The following is a 20,992-nucleotide window of genomic DNA, read 5'->3' as shown; positions in this document are numbered from 1 at the left end:
CTTGGTGCCAGCAGCCAGGTAGGTCATGGCACGGGTCGGGGCACGGAACTGGCCGGCCTCAGCCACGTCCAGGCTCGGGCAGGCCGCCAGGTGAGTGTGCCCCTGTGCTCAAAACTAGTTGCTGGGCGGCCGAGAGTCCACCCAGCAGACTACTGGCTATGGAGTCGCGCTCAGGGGGCACTACGGACCGTAGGGGGAGCAGAGGAGGTATGGGAGAGGTGGAGTAGGGTGGGAACGGGAGGGAGAGTGTCCCATGTCACCCTCGCCCCGCCTGTCTGTTCCTCACCTTTTCCATTCTACAGGTGGTAAACAGCAGCCTAGGAGGCCAAGCGGTATTGGTAGCGGGCAGGGTCTGATGGTCAAGGGCTGTGCTCCAAGTCAGCACTCTTCACAACACAGCAGAGGGGCGGCACACTAGGCGCGGGAGGGGTAGCTTCCCAGGAGTCTCGGGGGAAGGTGCACTGAGGGATCTGGGGACATCTGGGCACTCAGGATCCATAGCTCCAGGCTGTATACTCACACTCACACACCCCCTCCACACACACCTGAGCAGAGAGGCGGTGCACAAGACTGAGCTGGTAGGAAGGAGGCTGTCAGGAGTCTCTGGGAGGCTCGCCTGGAGAGGTCTGCCCGTGGTTGCTGGGGACGCCTGGGCACGCAGTGTCTGTAGTGAATTGGTGGCCAGAACTGGGGGTCCATGAGGAGGGGTCACCTAGAGGCACGTGGGTCATGTGGGGTAAATGGGCCTCCGAGGGATCTCTGGGGAGTAGCAGGGTCTGCTTAGGAGATGTGGAGGGGAAATCGGGTGTCCCAGGGCTGTGTGGGGGTGTTTTCTTTCGGGATCCCTGAGAGAAGCAGGATCCCTAGAGACTTGAAGGGAGAAGTTTGGCATCTAGATTATTTAGGGGAGAGTCAAGGAGCTCCTGAGAAATTATTGTGGTGTTCCGAGGGGTCCAGGACCACTGCAGCCAAATGGCTACCTGCAGGGACATGGTCGGGGCAAGGCGGGGATCCAGTGGCATGCCCGCGATGGTCGGGGGTCGCGAAAGAGGAGGGGGACAGTGACGACTTTCGGAACAATGCAGGGAGTGGCCAGGAGTCTCCGGGTAGGTTGCCGAGCATTTTTAGGTCTCCGGATGTCTGGAATCATGGGTATTCTCGGAGGCTCGGGTGTGCGCTGATCTGTCTCTCTTCTGCGCAGGCCGCGGCCTTCCTCTGCAGGCGGGCCCCGGCGCCCGGCGGCTGCTGGCGCGGCTGGACGCGCGCCCCCTGGCGGCCCGAGCTGCTGCAGACGTGTGGGCGCTGGTACGCAGGGCGGGCGACACTTTGCGCCTGCGCCCCAAGGAGGGTGCGTGATGAGGGTCGGGGAGGGTCGGGGAAGGGCGGGGAGCGTCGGGGAAGGGCGGGGAGGGGCGGGGCCTCCGCCGAAGTGGACTGGATTGGGATGGGCTGTGTTCCGAGGTGACAGGCCAGGGAATTGTTAGTTATGGGCCTGGGTGGGACCAAGGGGTGTGATTCGATCGGGCGGGGCTCGGGGAGCCCTTGGAGGGAGCAGGGCCCTGGGGTTATTGTAGCATATTCCTTTAGGGTAATTGAGATAGGCGATCGCTAGACGATTCTTTGAGGGTGCTGGTGTGAGTGGTCATTCTGGTCAGCGGATCATGGAAGGTTATTTCTGGGGAGTGGATCCTGGAGGATGCTGGGGGCGGGCAACTCGTTGGAGGGCTGGACTGGAATGCTAGTCCCGGGGTGGAGGCTCTGAGTGCTTGGAGGTGCTGCCTGAAGTGTGAGGAATGGGACGGAGTTTGGAGGCTAATTAGAGGGCGGGGCCTGGGATGCTCAAGAGCCCAATCTTAGAGTAGCAGCTTCCACGGAGTGTTCCGGGTGTTAGGGCTGCATGTTATTATTATCAGATAGGGAGGTCTGGAGGATTACTCAAATATATTTGTCAGCCTAGTACTATTTGTTAAGAAGGCTGAGTCAGGACGTTTATTCTTTTTTTTTTTAATTTTTATTTTTTTCACAATACCTTTATTCTATTTATTTTTATATGGTTCTGAGGATGGATCCTAGGGCCTTACACGTGCTAAGCAAGTGCTCTACCACTGAACTACAGTCCCAGCCCCAGGACGTTTATTCTTTTTTTCTCAGGGGCACTCGGCTACTGAGCCACATCCCCAGTCCTATTTTGTATTTTATTCAGAGACAGGGTCTCACTGAGTTGCTTAGGTCCTTGCTAAGTTGCTGAGGCTGGCTTTGAATTCATGATCCTCCTGCCTCAGCCTCCTGAGCCACTGGGATCACTGGTGGACGCCGCTGGGGGGACGTTTATTCTTAAAAGCTGAGTTTTTACGATTACTGTGGGGTGGGGACTGGTTCCTAAGTAGTTAAATGGTGAGAGTCTGTGAGAGTTTAGAGGCAGGCAACAAGGTGAGGCCAGAGTATTAACTCAGGGGGCTGGTCCTAGGTATGTACCCTGATAGCATTCCACCTCTTTCATCCTTCAGCCATTAACATGCTGGACTCTGCGGACATAGAAGTCACAGACAGTCGCCTACCTCATACCACTGTTGTGGAACACCAACCTCAGGTACCACCTCACCCGTGTATTCAAAGCCATCTGCTTTAGGGCAGGCAATCAATGTACATTTGTGTCCTTACTCCAGCATTGTAGGTCAGAGACTCTGGGTATTCCTACTGCGCCAACTCGAGTGACCCAGGATAAGGCAAGATGTGCTTCAAAGCCACTCCAGGACTCTGGTTGGTTCTCTGTGGAGCTAGTCCGCAATCGCACAGGCTTTGGCCTCACTTTAAGTGGGGGCCGAGATGTAGCGGGTGATGCTCCACTGGCTGTGCGTGGGTTGCTGAAGGATGGGCCAGCACAGCGTTGTGGTCATTTGCAGGTTAGCCCTAAGCACCCTCCTTTCATAGGTGTGATCCCCACCTTTGTCCAGAAGCTCTCTATATTTCCTTCCTATACCACCACTGCCTTGCATTCTTGCAGGCTGGTGATCTCATTCTCCATATCAACGGAGAGTCAACGCAGGGACTTACCCATGCCCAGGCGGTGGATCGGATCCGCACTGGAGGTTCCCGGCTTCAGCTTGTGTTGCAGAGGCCTAATGAGACTCAAACTGGCAAGCACAAGGGGATGGGTGGGTCCCGAAAGGGAAGCAGTGGGTTTTCCAGGGAAGGAAATTAGAGGTCTGTGAGGGGAAGGAGAGGTTAGAAGGGGTTTAGTGGTCTCAGTGGGGAGGATCAGGGTTCGGTGTCTAAGTGGGGTTAGTATATTTTTGAAAGTGGGGGTGGGAGGGGAGCCCTTCCCAGGAAAGGAATTTCAGAGGGGAAACTTTTTATAGGGGAAAGGAGAGGAGGGAAGAGATCTGGGGTAAAAGCAGATCTTCAGCTGGGTGTGGTGGCACATACCTACAATCCCAGCATCTTGGGAGGCTGAGTCAGGAGGATGAAAATTTGAGGCCAGTCTTAGCAACTTAGTGGGGATGTGGCTCGGTGGTTAATCGCTCCTGGGTTCAGTTGCTGGTACTACTACTCCTACTACTACTAACAATAATAACAGCCAGTGTTCAGCAGGGTCTTAGTCCTTGGAGGGATAGGCAGAATGGAGTCTCAGCTGGGAGGATATGGGATGGAGATCTAGAGAGTAGAAGGTTTAGTTCTGAGAGACAAAGGGTTGATAAGGGAAAAGTTGGGAGTTAAGGTGGGATGAGAGAGGGAATAGTCAAAGGTCTTAGACTGGAGAGATTATTAGTGCCAAGGCCAAGGTCATGGTTTGATTTCCTTTAGGGATTATGGGAAATGATTTCTGTGTGGGTGTCCTGGATTAAGGCAGGGAAGAGTCTAGAGAAAGGAGGTGTTGAGGCTTGTGTGTGGGGGTACTAGTCACTGAACACCTCCAGGAAGGTGGAGGAAGATTTCTCTAAGGGAGGGGGGGTGTCTCTGTTTCCTGCCACCCTTGGGCTTTCTGGGCCATCCTAAGCCCTGGACCCCAATTTCCGTTTTCCACTCCATCAATCTAAACTGTAGCCCTGTCATTCCCAGACTGCCGTCCAGATCTTGTAGGTCCGGCGATGATGAAGTCTCACAGTGCCAGCCTTTCCCCAGTTCACCACCCTCAATTCAATAGGACGCCAAAGACCCGGGGCAGCCCTGAGCCTAGTCCAGAGGCAGCGGTCGACGCTCCCGAAGTTCCTCCAGCAGAACGCCACATGGAGGACCCTGATGACCGTATCCCTGGTTCCCCAGGACCCTGGCTGGTGCCGAGTGAGGAGCGGCTCTCGCGGGCCCTAGGTCTCCCAAGGGCTGCGCAGCTCGCTCAGGAGACAGCAGCTGGAAGGAGAAGGCACTGAGCAGACGACACAGGGCTCGGTGCTCACTTGGTAGGGTCCAGTCTGGATCCGATGGGCCCCGACCGCAGTGCACTAGCGTCGGGCTGAGAGCTCCGACTTGTCTGGTCTTCCCTCCCACCACGTAGTTGACTGGCCCGCGCTCCCCTCCAGGCATCTGCAGTCCAGCTTTCCCAGACCCCCTCAAACCCACGCTTCTGGTTCTGGGCGGGGATGTAATAAAATGGGTTGATCTAGTCTTGACTTGCCAGGTGTTCCAGGAGGGGTGGGGCTTCCAGGTCACCCTGGAAAGGAGGGGGTGGGTCCATCCGGTTTCGAGGAGGACCTCTAGTAACCAGCGATGAGCTGCGCGCAGTTGCTTTCAAGTCTTCGCTTCTGCCCATCGTCGCTGGGCTCGCGGGCTTGCTTCCCCTTTCGTTTTCCTTGTGTTAACTCCCGCTCCTCCCCATTCATTCATTTCACTCGTTTGAGATGTGAAACGCTCCACATATATGATTGTGGCATGGGGAATACAGACGTGGACCTATTGTGGTAGTGTCCTCAACATATACCTGCTGTCGCAGCTCAGAATCAGTCAGACTCTCAGCTTACATAAAGATAGCAAGTCGAGAAGCAGGGCGGCTTTCCTCCCCAGGAGTCTGCGGTCTCCCATTTCCGTCCTAGAAGCCAGCTTTTTCTGGCACGGAGACTGCCATCCTCAGGGTACAGGCTGGGGCCCTGGAGCCCCCTTTGGGACAGGAGCCGGGAAGGTGTGAGTCAGCGCCCGGGGCTGGGCCTGGCTAAAAAGGGCAGTTAGAACCTTTGGGCCACGCCCCCCTTTTCCATAGATGGTGACGAACTGCAGCGGGCCTTGTGCTTAACACGCCATATGCTGGGCGTTCCGGGTCCCTAGAGAAACACAGAATTTCCTCCACCCTTCCAGCGGAGCCGCACAGCTGGGGCTTATAAGACCAGCGGGATTCTAACCAGGGTAGCCCCAAGGCAACTGCAGTCTGAGACCAGAAATATTAGGACACCTTTGCGGTCACCACATCCTGAACACTGGGCCCCAACCCCCCAAGGAGGGAAGCTGTGGTCTGACTGGAACTGGCAACTTTCAGTCCCTATGGTGAAGAGGTGTGGAAGTGGAGAGAGAAATTAAAGGGTCAGAGTGTGAGAGTCTGGAGTTGTGCTGGAGTGGAGACAGGGATTGCAAAACTGAGTTGGATTATGAAGAACATTTTAATGGTTAGCACTGTACACATAGCAGTGTCTGTCTTCCAGCTACCCTTGACTCAGAGCCTGGAGGAGGCATGACTCCACAGTTGTCAGGAAGGGGTTCTAGAGCCCCATTCCTATAAACACAGTCACACCCAGGGGACTAATAATAATAATCCCAGTCACATTTATCTCATATCACTTCATCTCTGTTAGTGGTTTTAGTGCAGTATTTATTTTCATCTAGTTACACACCTACTCAAGTAGCCTGTAGGTCCATTTCACAGCGGGGGGGGGGGGGAAGCAAGGCCCCAAATGAAAATAGCTTGAGGTGTGTGTGTGAAGAGGTTGAAGTAAGAGTTAATCAAAGCTTGATTTCTGAACCTGTCCTCTTAATCTCATCTATATTTGACAAGTATTAATAGAAACTTGGCTGTCTGTATACCTTGCATGGAAGTATTATGGAGATACTTGTGGAATAAGACAAAAAGATTCCATCTAATAGGATGAATAAAGGTTATTGTTACATTTCCAAAAATATATATTTCCATCTGTGTGTAGCAGACGTCATGAGGGTAGGCATATGTCAGATAAGAAAGATAAGACAATGAATTTTTAAAAGACAATTTCAGAAAAAAGTGAGAATTACAAAGAGAACAAAAGGAGGTTATGTTGGGGGAGATCATGGTGGGCTGCTAGCCTCTTTGAGGACATGACATATGAGCTGGAACCTGAATGATCACAAGTCAGATGACTAGTTGTGGGGGAATGGCATTGACAGCAGCTGGAACAACAAGTGCAAAGGTCCTGAGGCAGCTGAGTTTGTCTTGTTCAAGAAATTTGGGCATTCCTTACTGAAATAGAAAGCACACACTCAGCACTGGGGAAAAATGTTTCTACCCCTTCCATTATTCAGTCACTCTTTCAGCAGCCTTAAATTTGAGGGGCCCTGTGTTTGGGAGGGGGACAGCAGGCAGGTCCACAAGGTGAATCCTTCTATGAATCCAACTATGTATGACTCTCCACCTCAAATGAGATGAGAATGAAACTGATGTCCAGTCTAGAGAGTGTGTCATCATAACACATTGGGGTGTTGATTCCAGGTAACCAAGTGCATGTTTAAGACACAGGCACCCAGGCTGAGCCAGAAGTTACTTGCTCAGTATAATAACTCTGCAAATGACAACAACTATGTCTTCAGCCTTGCATTTCAGGAGCCATCCCCTACCTTGCCAAGCTCCCAGCAATAAATATGCCTTTCTCCTCAAAACTGGAAACTGAGGCCCAGCACTTAGGGCCAAGACTTCTCTGGAATCGCACTGCACAGAATCAGACCCTGGGCTGTCCTGGCTCTAAACCTATTAACAATGTCCACCCCCAGTTACTGAGCAGCTCCATGCTCATCAGGCCCTGCTTTAACTCCACCTTTGCATCACCATGGTCTCATTCTCATCACTGCTGAGATTTTTTCACCCCGCTATCTTTTATCCAAAGTTCCAAAATCCAAAAAGCTCTGGAAACTGACTGCCCCATGCCCACCACAGGTTTGGTACCAATCGTCTGTACAAGCTGACCTGATCTGATGAAAAACAATATTCAGTCCTTATTTATCCCACTTGTTGTGAACATTCACAGTTTTTTTTTTTTTTTTTTTTTTTTTTGAGGAAATAATTAACCCTAACCATCCCAGACCTCGCTGAGGGTGTTAAGTAATATATCATACAGGCATCGGGAAAACTTTCTAAAATCCAACATTTTCCGAATTCTGGAAACATACCTGGCCCTTAGACTTTCGGGTTTAACCATGGCCTCGGCTGGTTTTCAGCTAAGGAAACTGAGTCACTCCCTCCCAAAGCCAGATTCCCGCAGTTCTAAGTTGAGGCAACTCTGTTTTGAATTTTAAAAAGGCGAAGGGTATTGATATTCCCGCGCCCGCCCGGTACCTGGAGCTGCAAAGCACCTTGGGGATGGGGCGTCCTCAAGGCTTTGCGCCGGGCTGGGACAGTCCTTGGCGGGCGGGGCAAGGGGGCTTCCGGGGCGGCAGCCACCTGGCCCGGCCCCCTCCGGCCCCGCCCGCTTGGGCTCAGCGCGGTGATTCACTCCCTCCTTCGCCCCGGGGGCCCCCTTCCCGGCCAGACGGCGGGCAAGACGGCTGGGTGTGCAGCGTCCTCGAACCCGCGAGCCAGCGAGCCAGCGAGCCAGCAGATCCTCTGTACCCGCAGGAACTCCAACCCACGCCATGGCGGATTCCGAGCGTCTCTCGGCCCCCGGCTGCTGGGCCGCCTGCACCAGCTACTCGCGCACCCGCAAGGGAATCCTCCTGTTCGCCGAGATTGTGAGCGTCCCCGGGCAGGCGGGTGGGCAAAGGCGGGGTGGGGTGGCGCGACCACGCGGTACTGGACAGTCCGGGGTGAGGCAGGCACGTGGTCGGGGCGCTGGGCCTTGGGGCGCAGGTGGCTGGGTTCGTGGCTGGGAACTGGGGGTGCAGCGGGAGTTGGTGTGATTTGGGAGGGTGTTGGAGAGTTGGTGGAGCAAGGACGAAGCGGGGAGCCTGGGACGCACATGGGGGTTTTGGTGGGAGAAGCCCTCCAGGACTCAGTGGACTCATCAAAGGGGTCGTGGGGGCCTGAGAAGTGGGGTGCCTTCCGTGGCAGGGCGTGGCGCGGCCTGGACACTGGCGGGCGGGCTGGCAGTGTGCCGAGAGGCGGGGCCTGTTGGGGTGGGGCCCCGTGCACTAGTGTGGCGGGGTGGTGTGCCCCACCCTCCGCCAGTTCTTTCTTGCCCTTTTGGGACTGGGCGGAAGATCCTTAGCTCTTCAGGCGCCTGGGGAACCTTGGTTTCCCGCCCCTCAAAGTGGGCACCGCCTTTGAGTCACTTATGAGAGGGGTGCGGTACCTTTAACGGAGCCCTGCCCCTCCAGTGTCACTCTCACCGCTTCCCAAAGGGGTTGCTGGGGGAACCGCACGTTCCGCCTTCTTATGGGCTGGAAGCTGGCGCCAGCCTTGCTCGCAAAACACCTGGCAGAGCCACTCCCCTCAGGCAGCCGATATCCTAGAAGGGAAAGCAGGGGAACTGAGGCACCCAACTGTGCTCCTTACTTTATGAGTGACCCTGGGAAGCCACTTAACTTCTCTGACTCACTTTTCTCATCTGTAAAACAGAGATACTAATAGTATCTAGCTCATTAGGTGGTTGTGATGACTAAATGAATTAATATTTTTAACTGAGAACAATGCTTAGAGCCCAGCATGGTGGCTCAAGCCTGTAATCCCAGCGATTTGGGAGGCTGTGGCTGAAGGATCACAAGTTAGAGGCCAGCTTCAGCAATTTAGCAAGCCCCTGAGCAATTTAGCAAGACCCTGTCTCAAAATAAAAAGGGCGAGAGATGTAGTTCAGTGGTAAAGTACCTGTAGGTTCAATCTCTAGAAACCAACCAATCAACCAACCAACCAAACAAACAAACAAAAACCCACATTGCTCCAGGCACAGGGAACACACAGAAAGTGTTTAGCAATTATTGTGTGTCATTTTTTCCCAGACCTGGTAGGTATCTGCGAAGTGGATCTTTTTTTTTTTTTGGAGGGGGGAGGGTGTTGGGGATGTAACCCAGGGCCTTGTGCATGCAAGGTACTACCATTGAGGTATATTTCCAGCTCTGAGAAGTGGAATTAATTTATTTTTTCTGGTAGCCAATTTAAACTAGTTCCCTCAGCCTTCGGAACTAACTGGGACCCCTGTTCCCATGTCACCCTTCCAGGTATTGTGCCTGGTGATTCTGATTTGCTTCAGTGCCTCCACATCAGCGTACTCCTCTCTGTCTGTGATTGAGATGATCCTTGCTGCTGTCTTCTTTGTCATCTACATGTGTGGCCTGCACGCCAAGATACCATTCATCAACTGGCCCTGGAGTGTGAGAAGGGGTCAAAATGGCAAGCTGGGCAGGGGCCTGGGCAGTTGGGATTGTCTGGGGAACTCTGGATGCTGATTTCCCTCTTCTCCCTACACCTCACAGGATTTCTTCCGAACTCTCATAGCATCGATCCTCTACCTGATCACCTCCATTTTAGTCCTTGTTGACAACAGAAGCCAATCCAGAATTGCTGCAGGGGTAAGCCTGTGGAGGCACCTCTAGAGCATAGGGAAAAGGATTTGAAGATCCAGGGACCATCTGCTTCTGCTTTTGGCAAAAACTTATTCTCAGGGCCAACAGGAAAGTCTGGCCCCAGCCATGGTTTATCTCCAAAGATCATTTGCTATAAAGGGCTGCCCATTGTCAGACACAGGGCCTTTGTTGGAAGTATAAACATGCTAGATTGCCATCTGTTAGAACTTTGTCTCAAATGTAGGATGAAATATGCCCCCTACATTTGGCTGGCTGCCCTGTGTTGAGAGGTCCTGGGGTGGAGTGGGGTAGAATCCAGCCTCCTGGACTTTCTCTTTGGCTCTGGGGCTTCCAATCTAGATAGGAGTTACCATCCTGCATGGGGCAGTCCCTGGAGGTGGTGGATACCTGGAATTAGGAGTCTGAATGGGCCAACTACCTAATCCAACTCCCTCACTCTCATCTCCATCCCCAGGTACTGGGACTGATAGCTGTGTGCCTCTTTGGCTATGATGCCTACTTTACCTTCCCTCTTCGGCAACAAAGACATACAGCAGCCCCCACTGGTAAGTGTGTGTGTGTGTTGCTGAGAGAGCAAAGGAGAAAAAGGAAAGGTATCTCCCAAGGGAGGGTAATAATGCCCTTATGTCTCGTATCAGTAAGTGCCATAAGCTTCAACATTCCTGTTTGTAAAATGGGCATATGGATGGGGCTGGGGTTGTGGCTCAGAGGAAAAGTGCTCGTTTAGTATGCGTGAGGCACTGAGTTTGATCCTCAGTGCCACACAAAAATTAAATAAAGGTATTGTGTCCACCTACAACTAAAGAATAAATATTTTTTAAAAATAGGCACATGGATCTAGCCAATGTTTTCTCTCTTTTCCTCCTGCAGACCCCACAGATGGCCCGGTGTAGAACTCCCCTCATTTCTCTCTGCAGTTTGAAAATAACTTCTTTTGGAAAACACTTCTTCCCACTCCCACAACAATCCTCCCAGCCAACCAACTTCTAGCCCCCTGTTGAGGTAACAGTGCCTTTTCTGGGAGAATTTTGTCTTCCAGACTGCTACTCAATCATCCTGGGTATGGTCACCTTTATGGGTATGCCTAGGTCCCCCTCCCTTCTTCAGTATTCAGTTCTGCCTGGACCACACTCCCACCTAAACCACAAAGTGAGGGAAGTGGGTGCCTAGGATTTCAGAGTGTACACTCCACCCTGGTGACCCACTCCAAATAACCTCCTCATTTTGGGGGATGGTTCTGTGGAGAGAGAAATAAATAATAAACATTGTTAAAGTCTATGATAATGAATAAATTAATCCTCTGATCAAATGTGAACAAATCTCAAACATCCAGGTGGGTTGACCTGGAGTAAAGGAAGCAAAGAAGCCAGGCCTGTTTTACGACAAACATTAAATTATTTCAATAATACAAACAGAAGAAAGAGGGAGGAAGAAAGGGTATTTGACTTAGTTCAGGGTGGGCGGAATCATCTACGCTTATCAGAGAATAGAGCCCCCTCCAGAGCTGCCTAGGTCTTTAAGCCACGATGCAGTTCTTGTCTCGGGCCTGGCGAGGCATCCCTGTGCGAGAATCCCCATGGAGCTGTGGGGTCACAGAGCCTAAAGTCTCAGCTGCACTGTTGGGAGAGGTTGTGGGCCTGCGCAGGTGAGGGGGCAGTGGAATACGTTCCCCTAGGAAGAATCCATCATCCTCAGAGGATTCAGAACTGGGGCTGGAGGGTGAGCTGGAGCAAGATCCTGAGTCGGACCCTGATCCCAAGTCACAGCGATGGTAGCCACGTCGGCCCGTGTGGCGGTGGTGGTTGTGATGGTGGTGGCGGCGGCGGCGACGGCTGGGGGCCCTAGGTGGGGGACTACGTGGCCTGCGGCGCTGGGCCGGAGGTGCACTCAGGGTCCTCCGCGGACCTCCCTCTGAGACCAGAGGCTCACGGAAACTAACACGAGGGGTGCTTTGGCGGCCAAAGGCACTATCGTCAGGACGCAGGTCTGGTTGCTCTGGAGACTCCAGGGGTTGCTCCGGAGCGTTGCGGAGCCCCAGCTCGGGCATGGAGTGGCGATGGGGGGCCCCTCTCGTAAAGGGGGAGGGCTCCTCGGCGCCTGTAGCTGGAAAAGAAGAGATGGGGGCTCCCTGTATCTGCAGCCCCTACCTGTGAGGAGGCTTGTGGAAAGGCCTTCTCCTTTTCCACCCAGTAAGACTAGGGAAGTGGGGACAGGGATCTGAAGCCTGGTGCAGATTGGGTGAAGGGAGGAAGAAAAAAATGCAGGAGGAACCAGGTACGATTGGTGTATGGGGCGTGGCCAAGGGTTGGGGAAGCTGCTGGGATGGGAGACGGGAGGCTTGGGATGGAGTAGATTGGATTTACCACGGAATAGGGGTGGGGCCTGAGTGCAGTGGGTGGAGGGTGACGGGTTGAAGGAAAGGAGGAACTTGGGCTCCAGCAGGAAGCAAGAGAAGCACCCTGTATAAAAGCAGGGTAAACCCAGGGTTCCCGAGGCAGGTGTAGCTGGGGCTGGAGACCAGCCTGGAATGGTGCGGCAAAGAAGGCTGGGTCAAACACTGGGCGGGGCCTGGGCAAGGGCTCAGGTTGAGGTGGGGGGCGGGGCTGTGACTGGGCGTGGCTCTCACCAGGCGCCGCCTCCGTGCAGGTGCCTTTGGTGGCCGTCTCAGAATTCACCTCCGCAGCAGGGAAAGAGGACGTGGAAGTTGCCAGCCGGGCGGCGACTGTGCCTCCGCCTCCGCTCCAGCTGCGGCGGCCGGGCCCTGGAGCGGTGGGCTCAGACCCAAGGCTACAGGCTCGGGAGCAGAAGATTAGGCCACGTCGGGGCAGGAAGGGGCGGCCCAATAGGGCTCTGCCACAGCGACTGCAGCAGAAGCAGCGGTCTGAAGCGTGCCAATGCTGACCCTCATAAGCCATCTGGCCCTGGTCCAGGCCTGTGGGGACCAAAGTCAGGGGTGGGGACTGAGGCAGAACCCCAGGCATACTCCCAGTCCTCATGAATGGGGCCTTAATTGGAAAAAAGTGGTGGATTGGAGGCAGTGCACCCTGATTTGCCGCCCCACTTCCTAAATGGGATCACTCTGGAGTGGGGTTTGGTCCACACCACACGGCTCCTCATCCTCCTGAGTCTCTCCTGGAGATTGGCAAATGTCTTACCTACCCACCTCCCTTTATTGCCCAGGGTGCCCCTCTGGGAGTGGGGTTGATCACTGGAGGACTCTTATGATGTGAGCCAGACAGACATTAAAGGGAGGTGACTTCAGGTGGGTGGGCCTCAAGAAGAGGCCTGGATGGCTGTGGCAGAGCTTAGAGGGGATAGTGTCACTAGAAGGTGGGACCAAATCTAGGCTGGTGGAGGAAAGTGGAAGAAAATGGGGCATAGCTCAGGGCAAGCAGAGGCTAGGCTTAGAGGGCTTTGTGCTGCTGGTGGGTGGAGACATGTCACAGTGGCCTAATGTGTAAGTAGGCCTTATGGCAAAGCTTGGGATATTGGGGATGGAGCTTGCAGTGAAAAGCACTAGACTGTGATGCTGGGACTGAGTTAAAGGACAGGGTGTAGTGGGGGCTAGGGCCTGGTGGCGTGGGGCTGTGGCCCAGCTATACATGCATCCCTCCATCGAGTCCCATTATTCACCCACCGATGTGCTCCCCACAGCCATCACAGTACTCCGCATGTCGGGCCTCATAGCAGGCACAGCAGTGGGGGCGGCTTTGCCGCATGACATAGCGCTGCCCTCCTAGTGAAGCTTCACACTCGAAGCAGCAGAAGTGACCCATATGCCAGTGCCGGCCCTCAGCTTCTGTGCACTCAGGGGAAAAAATGATCTGGAAGGTGCAGGCCATCTGTAGCTGTCAGAAGGTTCTGCCCTGACCCTTTCCACCCTCCACTCCCACCCCTGGGCAGAGAGGCACAAACCTCGTCACAGGCTTGGCAGCGTGGGCGCAGGCGTTCAGCATGGTGACGCCCACAGTAGACCTTGCCAGCATGATAGAAGTAGATGAGGTCAACAAGCAGCTCCCGGCATGTGGTGCACACAAAGCACTGTGGGTGCCAGCAGGCACCCAGGCCTGCACGGCTGGCAAACACCGCAATGTCCCCACCTCCAATCTGCTTCCCACACTGCCAAATGACAGACAGACACGGTCACCATCACTAAAATAGTCAGATGGATTGGGTCAGCCAGGTATGTCACACTTGGGCCTTTCCCATGGTCAAGTTTTATGACTGGCCCCACGTACAGGGTAACTTTTTTATTTTTTGGTACTGGGAATTAAACCCAGGGGTGCTTAACCACTGAGCCACATCTCTACCCTTTTTATTTTGAGACAGGGTCTTGCTAAGTTGCTCAGGGCCTCGATAAACTGCTGAGGCTGGCTTTGAACTTGCAATCCTCCTGCTACAGCCTCCTGAGCTGCTAGGATTATGGGTGTATGCCATTCTGCTTAGCAGTAATATTTTTAAATCAGTTACAGGGTAAATTGGAGACAGTTTTCACTTACGGGGGTGCCTTAGTGACTGACCCTGTTCATGGTCAGAAACCATAGAGACAGGCACTACATATTGAGGGTGGCCTTACAGGCAATCCTCCTGCATAGGGGGCTGGAGCAGACATAGAGACAGAACAGATCTAACCACCAGGACCTTATTGACAGACTTCAACCAACAGTAAGTTCTAAGGACAAGCTCCACCCACCAGAAAAGGCCTTAGAGATAATTTCACCCACCACTTGGCTTTGGACACAGGTCCTGCCACTGTGGGTCAGTTTCTTTGTGCTGGGGATTGAATCTTGAGCAGGCTAAACAGTGCTCTGCCACTGAGTCATACCTCCAGCTTCTGGGTCAGTTCTTAAGCACAAGTCCTGACCACTAGAGGACAAGAGAGATAGCCCACGGCCCATGTCCATTATTGCATGGAGGAAAGAAACCATGGAGAGAATACATCAAGGCCTCCTTAGAGAAAATCTATACCCAACAGTGGAATCCCAGGGACAGGTCCTATCTATCAGTGGGCTATAGAGACACATTTGGTCCAGTAGAGGGGGCCCTAGAGACAGTCTACTGGGGCTTGAGTGGCAGGCCTCAGCTTTGCAGGGCCTAATAGGTGGGCCCTGCACCCCAGGACCTTCAATCCAAGGCCCTTCATGATTTACCTCTTCACAGATGGCCCCAGTGATGGTCACTGGGAAGATGCGTACAGTTCCACGCCCCAGATTCTCTCGCTTCCGCTGCTGACTGAAGGCTCTCAGTTCTTTCTTCTCCTCCTCTTCCAGTGCTGTGCAGTACTGTGCCTGAGGGGAGCAGGGGTCTTCCAGACTTCATCCACACGCACAAGTTAACTTCTAGGACTTTCTATAGCTGGTGCCTCCTGCCTGAAATACCTACCCCTTCCCCCTTTTTCCAAAGCCAAGCTGTGGTTTTGCCAAGGAATGTTCCCTGATGGCCCCCTGCCTGTTCAGCCCTAAGCTCAGCTCAGTTTACCTTTTCTCCTTCAACCCTACCCATTTCCAACTGTCCTGCATTTGCCCAGGCTGTGCTCTCTACCCAGCATGCTCTTTCCGTCTTCTCTCTCACCTCACTATCGTGTGGGGGCAGCTGATGCAGCAACTGCTTGATCCTGTATTTCTCCCCAGGACTGTTGACATAGGGGACCTTATCTTCTGGGAGGCAGCTGAAAAACTGGTATACCTGGGAGGACATGGTGGGGGTGGGTAGGAGAAAATAATTGAGATTAAGGGTGGTAGGGATGCAATGAGATGGTGGGTCCCTGCCTCTCTAAAAAATTAAACTCATCAGGGGAACGTCTCTTGGTTCCTCTTTCTCCCTAAAGCTCCCAAATATGCTGAGAGTTCTCATGTCTTGACCCTACTTTCCCCTCCAGTTATGCTCCACTTTTCTCCTTTTTCTGTACAGCAAAATTCCTCAAAAGAGTTGTGAATGCTTATGTGCACTCCACTTCCTCTCCTCCCATTTTTCCCTTAACCCTGGTTGAGTCCCCAGCACTGCAATACACACACACACACACACACACACACACACACACACAACATATCCTGCTCGGTGCAGTAGCTCACATCTGTAGGCCCAGTAACTCAGGAGGTCGGGGCAGGAGGATTCCAAGTTTGAGACTCGCCTCAGCAATTTAGTGAGGCCCTAAGCAACTTAGTGAGACCCTTTCTCAAAATTGTAAAAAAGAAAAAAAAAATAAAAGGACTGGAGATGTAGCTCAGGGGTAAAGAACCATAGGGTTCAATCCCTAGTACCAAAAAAACCAAATATATCTTTCCATGTGAAGTTTAGATTCCTGAAAAGAGAAATAGCCAATAAACAAACATGTAAACATATAGTCATCCTTTGGGATCTTTGGGGGATTGGTTTCAGGACCCCTCATGGATATCAAAATCAGCAGATGCTCAAGTTCCTTGTATAAGATGGTGCAGTGTTTGCATATAACCTATACACATCCACCCACACACTTTAAATCCTTTCTGCATTACTTGTAATGCCTGATACAATATAAATGCTATTTAAATAGTTGTATTGTTTACAGGCTAGGGGTATAAATCAATAGTAGAGCATTTGCCTAACAAGTCCAAGACCATAGGTTTAATCTCCAGCACCACAAAAAAGAAGTATTGTTTAGGAAAATAATGACAAGGAAAAAAGTCTGTATGTGTTTAGTACAAGTGCAATTTTTTTTTTCAAATCTTGATCCACAACTGGTTGAACCTGAAGATGTGGAACCTGCAGATATTGAAGGGAAAAACTATGTCAGATGGTATAAGGGATATGGAACAAAAAAACAGGGAAGGAGGCAGGTACAGGTTCAGGCCTGTAATCCCAATGACTTTGGAGGCCAAGAAAGGAGGATCTCAAGTACAAGGCCATCCTCAAGAGTTTATTGAGGCCATGTCTCAAAATAAAGAATAAGAAAGGCTAGGGATATAACTTAGTGGTAGAGAGCTCTGGGATTCAATCTCCAGTGCCAGAAAAAAATAGCAAGGAAGGGGAGCGGGCAGTGGAACTGTAATAAGGAACTCAGGTAGGCCTCTGTGAGAATTTAATGTCTAGCCGGGCATAGTGGTGCATGCCTGACATTCCAGCACCTAGGAAGGCCAAGGCAAAAGGGTTGCAAGTTATAGGCCAGCCTCAGCAACTTAGCAGGACCCTGTCTTAATATTTTTAAAAAAGGGGAGAATCAGGCTTGCTGGCACATGCCTATAATCCCAGCAATCCCATCAGCTTGGGAAGCTCTGATAGGAGGATTGCAAGTTTGAGGACAGTTTCAGCAACTTAGCAAGGCCCTAAGTGACTTAGTGAGACTCTGTCTCAAAATAAAAAATAAAAAGGGCTGGGGATGTGGTTCAGTGGTTAAAATGCTCCTGGGTTCAATCCCCAGTATGGAGGAGGAGGAGGAGGAGGAGGAGGAGGAGGAGGAGGGTGGGGGGGAGAAGGAGAAGAATTGAATATTTGAGATGCTCCAAAGGATGTGAAGAAGTGAGTTAAGCAGATATGTGAATTAGAACAATCCAGGTAGAGAGAATAGTGTTAAGACCCAGAGGCAGGAGTGTACTTGGCAGGTATGTGTGAGAAAGTGAGCAAAGGGGACAGCAGTTGGAGGCGAGGCCAGAGAGGTAGCAGGGCCATGGAGAGGACTTTGACTGTAACTCTCAATGAAGGGTCAGTCACTAGAGGGTTGTGAGCAAGGAGGGACAGGATTTGTCTTAGGAGTTAACAGGATCTATGGCTGCTGTGACAGCCTGTAGGAATGAGGGAGGAAGCAGGGGGAAGAATGAGGAGGAAACAAGTGACTACTGCAACAACTGGTGACTGTGCTGATGATGGAAGTAGTGAGTCTAATTCTGGAGAATGAAAGTGTATATGTATATATATTTTTGTTTCCTCCAGAGCCTTGCACATGCTAGGCAAGCACTCTACCACTAAACCCCAATTCCGAATATATTTTGAAAGTAGAGCTGGTAGGACAAGAGGATTTGCTTGTGGGGGTCAAGATAAAGGAGTGAAAGATGACCTAAGAATATGTGGATGGGTTCAGTTGTGTGAAAACTGTCAACTGGGTGTGGTGGTACATGTTTGTAATCCCAGTGGCTTGGGAGGCTGAGGCAGGAGGATCATGAGTTCAAAACCAGCCTCAGCAACTTGGTGAGGTCCTAAGCAACTCAGCAAGACCCTGTCTCTAAATAAAATAGAAAAAAGGGCTGGGGATGTGGCTCAGTGGTTAAGTGCCCCTGGGTTCAATCCCCAGTACCCTAAATAAATAAATAAATAAATAAATAAATAAATGAGGAAGTTGCAGATGGAAGAGCTTAAGTTTGTTTCTGGCCATCTGGAGCCTTGGGCATGCTGGGAAGTACTCTACCACTGAGCTACATACACCCTTAGCCCCTATTTTGTGTGTTTTCTTCACTGTGGTGTTCACAGTGCTTAGAACTGTGTCTGCAGTAGATGCTCAGTAATTATTTGTGGAATGAATCAGTCAATGATGATGTGGTGAATGAGATGCTTGGATAAGACCTGGGGTGGGGGGTGCAATAGGAGTGGGTGAACAAGTCCTGGGGAACTGATCCAGTGATCACTCAAGGGTCTCCATCAAGAGAGGTCAGAAGGACACTGGAAGTTTGACCACACACTCTAGCATTGCTCCAGAAATAGATTCCTATTTGAGTGTTATGTGTTTGTGTGTTTATGTGAGTGTATGTGCATGCCTGCATGTGTGTGCACCCACTGGAGAATGAGAGTGGGTGGCTGGCCTATGGTCACCTGCTCAGGTTTTAGGCCCGGGGGCACCCAGGCATACTCCTCTGATGCACAGCCTGAGTCATCATCCGAGATGGAGTGGCGCTGGAAGTCTGAGATTAGTCGACACATGATGCGTTCCAGGTCCACAGGTACTGCATGCACTGCGTGCTCCTCCCGTGGGCATTTGCAGTGCTGGCAGATCTTTCTGAGGGGGCCAAGATGGGTGGTCAGTTACCTAGGAGTAGCCTATCCAGACCCCCCTGAATCCCTTCACAGGCCAAATTCAATGAAAGAGCAGGACATGTAGATTACCACCAAAGGGCTGTGAGTTTAGAGCTATGGGCCTTGGGGCTGATAGGACGTGGGGCTAAGAGTCAGGGTCTGGTTATGAGCCTGTGGCCAAGGTCATAGGGAGTGGGGTGCTGGTTATGAGGGGCCCAGCTTCTGACTGATGGCAGGGTCATAAGATGCGGGCAAAGGGAACTGGAGCTGGGGCTGTGAACCTGTGTGCACACAGAATGCCAAGGGGCTGTATAGGGTCTTGAGAATATCGCCTAACCTTCCTGTTCTGGGACTTGGGTCAGACTCTCCGAGCAGTGAGCAAGCAGCTGGTCTGTGAGTGGTGGGACTCCAGAACTGAGAGTGGAATTCTGAATCTAGGAGCTTCCCTTCAGGAAAGGCTCCGTGCTTTGTGGGGGAACTCCCTCTCCCTTGAGGCAGGGCTCCAGCCCTGTGATGAGGCACTGAACTTGTGTGTGTTGGGGAGGTGGGCTATGAGCTCCAGTAGGAGGATAGGACGCTGGCCCTGGGAGAAAAATGGAGTCCTGGAGAAAGGGGTTGGGGAGTGCGTGGGCGATGCTCAGAGCCAGGGTCAGGCTTGGGGAAGCCTCTTGGGCGGGGGACTGTGTAGTAGGTGGAGCTCTCCTGGGAACAGGATTCTTTGTAATGAGTTAGGGGGCGGGGCTCTGAGCCTGAGATTGAGGCTCTTTTCCCTACAGAGATCTTTCTGTGGGCAGAGTTCAAGCCTAGGGACATGGTCTAAGCCTCCAGTAGTTTTCCCTGAGGGCAAGGCTCTGACAGAGTTGAGGTCCTGGAGAGGGTTCACTTACCTCCAGCCATGCAGCAGGAAACCGGGGCACTGCTCTCTACAGGAGTTGCAGGGCTGGCCCCGGTCTGGGTCCTCAGCCTCTGGAGGCTGTAGTAGGCCGAGGCAGACGCAGGGCCAGGCGAGGCGCCAAAGCAGAGAGGGAGAAGTCAACGCCTGCCTCTCCACTCCTAGGCCCACGACTGCACGCTGGGGCCTGTCCCACTAGGGCAGCGCTGGGCAGGCTGGGACAGCGCCTGGAGCGCGGGGGAGGAAGACAACCGAGCCTGAGGCGGGGCAACTGGGGCCACCTCCCATATGTTCATTTTTCAAGGAATTACTCTCCCTGTGCAGTCTTTGCCTCTCCCCCAGCCTTGGACACATCCCACCAGCCTCAGATCCCTTCAGACCTCCCCCAGAATCAGGGTATTCATCCCACCAGAACAGAGTCCCAAATCTGGGCATCCCCTCCTAGGCTTCATCCCAGCAGCTTCTCCACCAAGAAGACAGCAGCAGTCAGATTCCATAGGGTAGAAATCTGAGACCCCCATTCTTCCTTGGGATCCCCACATAAACCATGCCACTCCCTTCAGAAGCTCAAGAGCCTGCCCCCAAATCCTGCCTTCATTTCCTCATATCTAAGAAACTGGGGACTGTCCCCTAGGATCTCAGGAAGCCCCTGCTCCATCCAGAAACCCCCACCCCATGAAGCCTTGGCCTTTATTCCTCATGTTTACTAGGACTATTCACTCCTTTGGATCACCAAACTTAGACCCCACCTTTCCTAGTCAAGAGACTTCCCTCCAAAGGAAAAGAAAGACCCTCCCATATGGGAAGTCAAAAGCTCCCCAGGCTCAGGTGGGAGCCTGGAAGCCCTTTTACCTCAAATCCCTGTTCCTCCACCCTAAGCATTGGGGCACCCCACAAGGGTGGGATCCCATCCCTCAGTCTATTTCCCTCCCCAGGGTGTGGAGGTCCCTGCTCATCCCAAGACCCCAAGACTCAGCCTTTTGACTCTAAGAATCCCCTCTCATAGTTCCCAGGAAAAGGGACACACCACGACATAGGGTTACTGATAAAGGTGTGCAGAGAGGTGATTTAGGAGCGTGGGTCACCAGATCTATATATTCCTTTATCCAACACCTCCAGCGGCCCCAGAGCCCAAGTCTGGGAGAGCTGGGGATAGGGATTCCCGGACTCTCTGTGGGGCTTCTCCAGGGTATCCCTGTGCCCTGCGCCCTCACCTGGGCCTCAGTTTACTCCTGACCCCCACCGCTGCCCTGATTGTCGCTCACCAAACGCCCGGAGCGGCGCCTCCGGGACCCACGCGCGAACATGGCGCGTCCGGACAGGGTCAAGCCGGGCCGGGTAGGGCGAATGGAATCCTCGCGGCCTCCAGGACACAGCGCGTCAGGCCTGGGAGCTCTGTTCCGTAAACCTGACACCGGCGTGGGAGGAGTGCGCCCC

General features: G+C 52.7%; 3 protein-coding genes across 8 annotated transcripts; 2 read left to right on the top strand and 1 right to left on the bottom strand.

The window, feature by feature from the left end:
- The first annotated feature begins 128 nt into the window (after window positions 1-128).
- Window positions 129-4,600, top strand: Magix (MAGI family member, X-linked). 3 transcript variants are annotated; one of them, XM_071606413.1, is made up of 6 exons: window positions 129-207; window positions 1,202-1,348; window positions 2,508-2,590; window positions 2,667-2,903; window positions 3,005-3,137; window positions 4,060-4,600. In XM_071606413.1, exons 1-6 carry the CDS (start codon window positions 159-161, stop codon window positions 4,365-4,367), a joined length of 957 nt encoding a protein of 318 aa, XP_071462514.1. In that variant the 5' UTR covers window positions 129-158; the 3' UTR covers window positions 4,368-4,600. The 3 variants fall into 3 exon arrangements, with proteins under 3 accessions (XP_071462514.1, XP_071462513.1, XP_071462515.1); XM_071606412.1 differs by having other exon boundaries at window positions 3,005-3,155; XM_071606414.1 differs by lacking the exons at window positions 129-207; window positions 1,202-1,348 and adding an exon at window positions 1,578-1,668 and having other exon boundaries at window positions 3,005-3,155.
- A 3,046-nt stretch (window positions 4,601-7,646) lies between these two features.
- On the top strand, window positions 7,647-10,962 carry Plp2 (proteolipid protein 2). The gene is made up of 5 exons (XM_027952276.2): window positions 7,647-7,896; window positions 9,319-9,471; window positions 9,574-9,669; window positions 10,139-10,229; window positions 10,555-10,962. The coding sequence occupies exons 1-5, from the start codon at window positions 7,801-7,803 to the stop codon at window positions 10,575-10,577; spliced, it is 459 nt and encodes a 152-aa protein (XP_027808077.1). The 5' UTR covers window positions 7,647-7,800; the 3' UTR covers window positions 10,578-10,962.
- A 95-nt stretch (window positions 10,963-11,057) lies between these two features.
- On the bottom strand, window positions 11,058-20,957 carry Prickle3 (prickle planar cell polarity protein 3). Of its 4 annotated transcripts, none has more exons than XM_027952275.2 (9): window positions 20,821-20,957; window positions 19,551-19,636; window positions 18,463-18,646; window positions 15,256-15,369; window positions 14,835-14,972; window positions 13,600-13,803; window positions 13,322-13,508; window positions 12,311-12,616; window positions 11,058-11,787 (listed from the first exon to the last, which is right to left on the bottom strand). In XM_027952275.2, the coding sequence occupies exons 1-9, from the start codon at window positions 20,860-20,862 to the stop codon at window positions 11,201-11,203; spliced, it is 1,848 nt and encodes a 615-aa protein (XP_027808076.2). In that variant the 5' UTR covers window positions 20,863-20,957; the 3' UTR covers window positions 11,058-11,200. The 4 variants fall into 4 exon arrangements, with proteins under 4 accessions (XP_027808076.2, XP_071462913.1, XP_071462914.1 ...); XM_071606812.1 differs by having other exon boundaries at window positions 20,770-20,850; XM_071606813.1 differs by lacking the exons at window positions 19,551-19,636; window positions 20,821-20,957 and having other exon boundaries at window positions 15,256-16,425; window positions 18,463-18,548.
- Window positions 20,958-20,992: the final 35 nt, after the last annotated feature.

Source organism: Marmota flaviventris, chromosome X (genome assembly GCF_047511675.1).
Source record: "Marmota flaviventris isolate mMarFla1 chromosome X, mMarFla1.hap1, whole genome shotgun sequence".
Classification (NCBI taxonomy): Eukaryota; Metazoa; Chordata; class Mammalia; order Rodentia; family Sciuridae; genus Marmota; species Marmota flaviventris.
Note: the sequence above shows the minus strand (reverse complement) of the source record. Positions and strands in the feature narration are given on the sequence as shown.